Source organism: Charadrius vociferus, unplaced genomic scaffold, assembly GCF_000708025.1.
Source record: "Charadrius vociferus isolate BGI_N301 unplaced genomic scaffold, ASM70802v2 scaffold262, whole genome shotgun sequence".
NCBI classification, from domain to species: Eukaryota; Metazoa; Chordata; class Aves; order Charadriiformes; family Charadriidae; genus Charadrius; species Charadrius vociferus.
Genome location: NW_009647218.1, coordinates 782,743 through 789,548, shown reverse-complemented (window position 1 = coordinate 789,548; position 6,806 = coordinate 782,743). Strand labels below are relative to the sequence as shown.

The 6,806-nt window shown below is 39.1% G+C and overlaps 1 protein-coding gene across 1 annotated transcript in view; it reads right to left on the bottom strand.

Annotated features, from left to right (window-relative positions):
* DFNA5 (deafness, autosomal dominant 5) overlaps positions 1 to 6,332 on the bottom strand; it is a 22,741-nt gene extending 16,409 nt beyond the window's left edge. The window contains exons 1-3 of the mRNA XM_009879538.1: positions 6,286 to 6,332; positions 5,610 to 5,840; positions 4,267 to 4,459 (exon numbers count right to left, since the gene is read on the bottom strand). Coding sequence (XP_009877840.1) covers positions 4,267 to 4,459; positions 5,610 to 5,820 — 404 coding nt within the window. The 5' untranslated portion in view covers positions 5,821 to 5,840; positions 6,286 to 6,332. The remainder of the gene's footprint in view (positions 1 to 4,266; positions 4,460 to 5,609; positions 5,841 to 6,285) is intronic.
* Positions 6,333 to 6,806: the final 474 nt, after the last annotated feature.

Below are 6,806 nucleotides of genomic sequence, written 5' to 3'. Positions count from 1 at the left end.
CATAGAACATCTTCCCCAAGAATGCCAAAGACTTTTGAGAGTGCAAGTGACAGATAGTTCCCCTATTTTCTATTTGGCATCCTCCTTATTTTATAACTCACAGACACACACAGTTTATTTTATTCGTATTACCCATGTAACACCTTTGGTAGAAAACTGAATGGTTTGCTCATCATATGCATAAATGCTCAAGGAGTTTTAAAGAATAAATAACACAATGGGCTGAATTTCTACTGTACTCTGATTAGGAACAGGCACCTATTATTGTCTCAGTGAATAATTGAGATAGTTAGAGGACAATAATTGAACCAATGAAAGTGCATACTAAAGTGCAATATGCAATAATGTAAAAATATCTTTCAATCATTCTAGAGTATACCACTAATAACACTTACCCTGTTTTTCTAATATGCTAATCATACAGTCAGGAATCATTCACATGAAATGATGGAAGTGTGACAGGCCAACCTTTCTGCAGCTGATGGGGACTAACTGCTGTCACTTGGTCCTATTTCTTTCTCTATACTGTCACTGTCTCCTCAGAACTTCCGTTTCATTCACCTAACATAACTTAGTGAAACAGTAAAAACAAACAAGCGAATCTGTTACTCTATGAGAACTAGAGATTATAACCTCCTCACAATCCTTTTCACTGGAGGGGAGAATACAGAATGGTAGAGGTTGGAAGGTCATCTGGTCCAACCCCCCCACCTTCTCAAGCAGGGCCACCTAGAGCAGGCTGCCTAGGATCGTGTCTCCAAGGAGGAAGACTCCACAACCTCTCTGGGCAACCTGTGCCAGTCCTCAGCCATACTCACAGTGGAAAAAGTGTTTCCTGATGTTCAGAAAGAGCCTCCTATGTTTCACTTCATGCCCACTGCCTCCTGTTCTGTCACTGGGCATCACTGAAAAGAACCTGTCATCCTCTTTGACCCGTCCTTCAGGTATTTATATACATTAATAAGATTGCCCCTGAACCTTCTCCTCTCCAGGCTGAGCAGTCCCAGGTCTCTCAGCCTTTCCTCAAATGTGAGGTGTTCCAGTCACTTCATCAACTTTGTGGCCCTTCACTGGGCTCTCTCCAGTATGTCCATCTCTCCCCTGTAACTGGGGAGCCCAGAACTGGACACTACTTCAGGTGTGTCCTCACCAGTGCTGAGTAGAGGGGAAGGATCACCTTCCCCAACCTGCTAGCACACTCCTCCCTCATGCAGTTCAGGATACCATTGGCCTTCTTTGCAGCAAGGGCACATTGCTGGCTCATGTCCAACTTGATGTCCACCAGGACTCCCAACTCCTTTTCTGCAAAGCTGCTTTCCAGCCAGTCAGCCCATAGCACGTACTGGTGTTCCACATGCAGAACTTTCCACTCCCCTTTGTTGAACTCCATGAGGTTCCCACCAGTCCAGCTTGTTGAGGCCCCTCTGGATGGCAGCACGACCCTCTGGGTTTATCAGCCACTCCTCCCAGTTTTATGTCATCAGAAACTTGCTGATGGTACACTCATCAACCCCACCACCCAGATGACTAATGAAGATGTTAAACACAACTGGACCCAGTATTGTCCCATGGGGTACACCACTAGTCATTGGCCTCCAACTAGACTTTGTACCACTGATCAATACCTTCTGGTCCCAGCCATTCAGCCAGTTTTCAATCCACATCACTGCCTGCTCATCCAGCCCATACCTCATCAGCTTCTCTATGAGAATCTTATGACAGACAGTACTGAAAGCCTTAAAATAGAAGATGGAATATACTCTTAAATCCATAGCAATCTCACTGAGTTGAAGGCACAGGACTCTGATCTGAAATCAGTATGTTACAGTACACTGTGAAATAGCAAGCACAATGCAATATGAAAAGCGAGAATAATGTAAAATAAAATATGCTGAGTTTATATACCTAAAAGTACCACTTAACTTTATTTTTATATTGTATATTATGTTAATGCGTTCTGCATTTCCAATGTCATTCCTCCTGCAAATCAGGAAGGATCTTATCCTGCATCCTTCAGCTGTCATCCCTTTTCAGAAAAGGAGAGCCAATGTGGCTTCTGGAATTTAATTAAAAGATCAGTAGGATTCTCCTTCAGAAGGTTCACATAAGTGACAGGAAACCGATTTGCTGCCACTCAGCACCACCAGCTTGCAGAACCTTGAAGACTCACATAACTTAGTTTAGAAAGCATATCAGCTTCGACTTTTTTTTTTTTAGTTTTCTGCTATTTATCTGCAACATTGACTTAAACAGCCTAATACAAGACCAACATTTTAAAATGCAACTTACTTACGCAATATACGTAGAAACAATAAATGAAACAGTAATTCATCAAACAAGCACAAACAAGGTATGTTATTAGATGAAATCAAGAACACTTAGCTGACTCTCGTCTCACAAGGACTGGCGGGTAAACATCCTCTTATCAGCATAAAGCTTCACATCCAAAAATTGCTAACTTGTAGGCACCAGCACTCCTGAATGCTGAATTCCTGAATTCCACACAATGCTCCATGAACAAAAGAAAAGCTAGAGGCTTGGACACAGTCCATCATAAATCATAGAATATTTATGAATGAGTAACTGGAATTTCATTTGTAAGGCACCGCCACAATTTCCAGTGAGCCTTGGCATTATGCTGAAGAAAAAAAAATACGAATTCTGCTACCCTCATCATTTTCAGTGACCTGGCAGAAGCCAGACTGACTGGACATCAATTATACACTTTGCATCATAAGCCTTAATAAGCTACGAGCACCTAAGAACTAGCTCCTTGTATAAAGGGGACACACACATTACAGTTATATTCATATACACATATATATACTTATATACACATATATATATTTATATAGTGTATATTTATATACACATTTACAGTTATATTCAGATCAGTGTAGAGCTACTGATTTTCCACACTCAAATGAAGACATTTGTAAGTATTTAGTTACATTCAGGATTATAACCTGTGCCAAAGTAAATTTGATTTGCTATAGGAGGATCATTTGTTTGAACCCAGTAGTTATTGCAGAAAACTAAGTAAAAGCTTACTGATCTAAATAGAAGTCACTCTAGTTCCATTTTCTATAGGACTCTTACCTAGTGTTAGAAACAAGATTCCAAATCTTGACTGAAACTATTTTGCTGATACTACAATGCATACTAATTTTACACACATTTAGCCCAGTATTTTCTGCTTTTAATAAGACATTTAGTACAAAGACAGCAAGGTGCTTTTTTGGAATAAGTTTGTTGAGTTGTGAATGCTCGCGATAAAAAGAACAGCAGCCATTTGTTCCTGTGAAAATGGAGAATTGATTATTTCCACAACATCAGTGTATCTAAAGAAAATTTACACTGCTTCTGACAACTTCTGCACTGATAACAAAAAACTATCATCTTTATCTTCAGAGCATCAGCAGAGGCTATTAAAATGTATTACAGCACCTCCTACAGATCTAGGGTACAACGCTGTCACAAATGAACCACCCTCATCTCCTACAAGTCAGAACCTGCAATACAGAGTAGACCCCTGACTTGTCAGCTAGTTGCCAAGTAGGCTTTGGTCCGTGACTGTCTTACTGCAAGATTAAATCAATCCCATTTCAGAGTAGAACAGGAAGCGATGCACATGTTGCAAAATTAAGATCACAGTTCAGAAAATCTGGCGTGTTCCCGTCAATTAGTACAACGTGTAACAGCGAGCAACAGATCTAGAAACTATACTTTGTTGAATACGATACATGGTCAATACTATATTGACCATGCCTGCTCACCTTGCTCTCCTTCAACTACAAATCATCTAATTTTCTAGCACAGTTGCTCACACAAGCACAAAAAAAAGTTATAAAGCATGCTTAAAAGAATATTGGTAGTTCTGAATTCAGTTTCCATAGCATTTGCCCCAGTAACATAGAGAAACCAATCCTTCTTTTTTTTCCAGACCATTACTTCAGTACAGTCCCCCAAAGAAAGATCCGACCTTTGTTCCACATGGTTGCTCATGCAAATACGTAAGCTGAAATAAATTGCAGAGAGAAGTTCTCAAAATGAAAAGGGAAAGGTTTGTTCATCAAGCTCTCAAAATCTGGAAATTTTCATCTTGGTATATATGATTTATCACCTGAAAATGACAGCTTACTATAAAAATAGTTCTCAAACTATGCCAACGCTACAGAATCAGTTGTTCAGTGACCACAGCTGGCCCAAGTCTTTTCAGCTCAGTAATCTTTCCCAGCCATTACAATGCCCACGTTAAAAACATACCTGTCCTTTATGTCTTTCATAAGTTGCTGCAAGTCAATCTCCTGCTTCCTCAGGTTTCCAAATGAGGACCTGTTTTCCACATAGCCCTTCCCTCCAGCTCCCAGGCTGATCTTTCCAAACGAAGTTTCAATACTTCCTTGAGCAAAATCTTCAAACTTCCCCATATATTTTGCAAAGTCAGATTCCACAATCACTAGGAAAGTAATAAAAGTAATTTCTACCTGAGAAGAGAAGCGCTGAAACAGTCCCGAAGTGACTGGAAAAACAAACTTACAGAAAATATGACAAGTTTCTGAAGGCAAGGAACAGTACCGAGCAGGCAAATAACAAAATTTAAAGCTCTGCGACTCTTACTTCTGTTTCCTCCGTATTTTCATCATCTTTGCTCCACTAGCTTTTATATTTTGCCATTTTATGAAAATGTAAGGTGACTGAAATGCTGAGCTCAAATGCTATGGAAGATTTACAAAGAATGATTGACTTATTTCAGCTACAAGGAAAAAATCACAAAGCAGACCTGCTTGTACAAGAGGGTTAATACTTTGCCATTATCTTGACAAATCTCATATAAGCCTGTCCCAAAGCTCACTGAAATCCAGTGGAAGCACCTAACTGGCTTAAACCAACTCTGAATCTTATACACCTATAAACCAAAAAACTGACTCAGAATCAGCTAAACTTCCAAGCCAGCTACAATTAAAACCAAAACTTACAGACTTGTCTATTTTCCTGTATGAAATTATGACATGCCCAGAAATACAGAATTCTGGACCGTTAATCCTAAAACCTGGTTAGGACCGCTGCAGCTGGATGAATAGAGAAGTACAAGGGTCACATATTTTTTAACAGTCTGTGCAAGAAGAAAGGAAGCAGTTGTAAACTTTGCTTGGCCTTGCCTGTGCAAGCATTCCCTGGGCTACTGTCACCGACAGGACACTGTTTATCCAGCGCTTTTTGATCTGGAGCACAATATAGTTTCACGCTACTATCAATAACATACTGGACCCCCCCCCGAAAAATATTCTAGGGAAGCTCCTACGGCTGCAGACAGCACTGTTACTAGAAGGTAGGACTGTATGGCTTGACAACCTTCAGCACTCAATTTCAGTAGTGTATCTAGGCAATTTATTTTTTTTTAAAACAAACATTTATTACTACTGGTTTTAGTTAAAAGAACAGTCAAGTGAGAAAAGATCTAGTCATCCCAGTTCCATGGATGGAGAATACTTCAGAGCGTTGCTCCGAGAGGAGCCCTCTAGTAACAAGATTGAGAATAACACCAAACAACATTAGACTTTGTTCTTTTTATCTGCAATAATAGTGCTGCCCGAGTACGGCCTTACCTGGTTTTATCGGTTTGTCCTCAGTAAGCACATCATTCAGGGTGACTGTCAAGAAATGATACTTAGGCTTCTGCCAGCACCACAATTTCTTCCTCTTCGTAACTAAGCTCAGAAGCTGCAGCTTGTCTGAGGCGTTCAAGTGGGAGACAGGGATCAAGTCACCTCCACTGTCAGTTTCTCTCACAAAATTCTTTGTTGCTTTTGCAAACATCTTGGGGAATCAATTACAGCCTGAAAGAATACATCTGTTTTTCAACAACTACAGTTGGAAAGTATAAATATTTACATTGTCACTCTAAGAAGTTCTTCATGGTATTGGTATTAATGCAGGAACAGCCAGAGTTTTCAGCCCAACTCCACTCTGAGCTGGGAATCATGACAGTTCAAACCACTTATCCCAAAGTAAAAAGGTTTTCACAGTAACAGACAAAAGAAATTTAGTTAAAAATTTTAAATAAGGAACAGTGAATAAGCAAAGAACAATGCGCTGCAAACACAATACACAAGGCTTAAACATTCCAATAATAATGCATGAAATTTATGATCATGCAGATAACGAAGAAAGAAAATAAATGTGTGAGAAAAATAAATATTTCAATCTACAGCTGAAAAGTTCCTTCAAGGAACACTCACAGGTAATTAATCTGCTAGGGAGGATAAAAGTTACAAAGCTTACCTGAAATTCTACGAAAAAGCACCTACTAATGAGCACCCTGCAGAGACTGGCTGGGATGAGGAGAGCAGAGTCCTCCTTTTATTACCTAACATAAAATTATCTTACTCCATATAAGGTAATTGGGTATAATTCACACAAATTATCTTCATCTTTTTAATAGTGAGTAATCACATATAGGGATAATAAAAATTATTCTATAAAAAGCAACAAATATTTGTGCTGGCATCTTTGTGACTAAGTTTTGTTTCTGAACTACGCCCCTGGAAAGACCCAATTTTTTTTTCTTTCTGAACCTTTTAACCTTCAGTGTTTTCCAATTTTCTATTTTCCATTAGCATAACTACACCTAAATTGAACATGTTATTTGCAACTGCTATTTGTATCTGCTAAACAGCTACATACATTATCTTATTCTAGCTTTTAAATGTCTTAAATGAAAACATATTGGCATTTTTTATTGTGTAAGGTTTCCTTTATCCCCAGCAATGCATTTTGCTGTATTTACAAGGAACTTTTTCAAA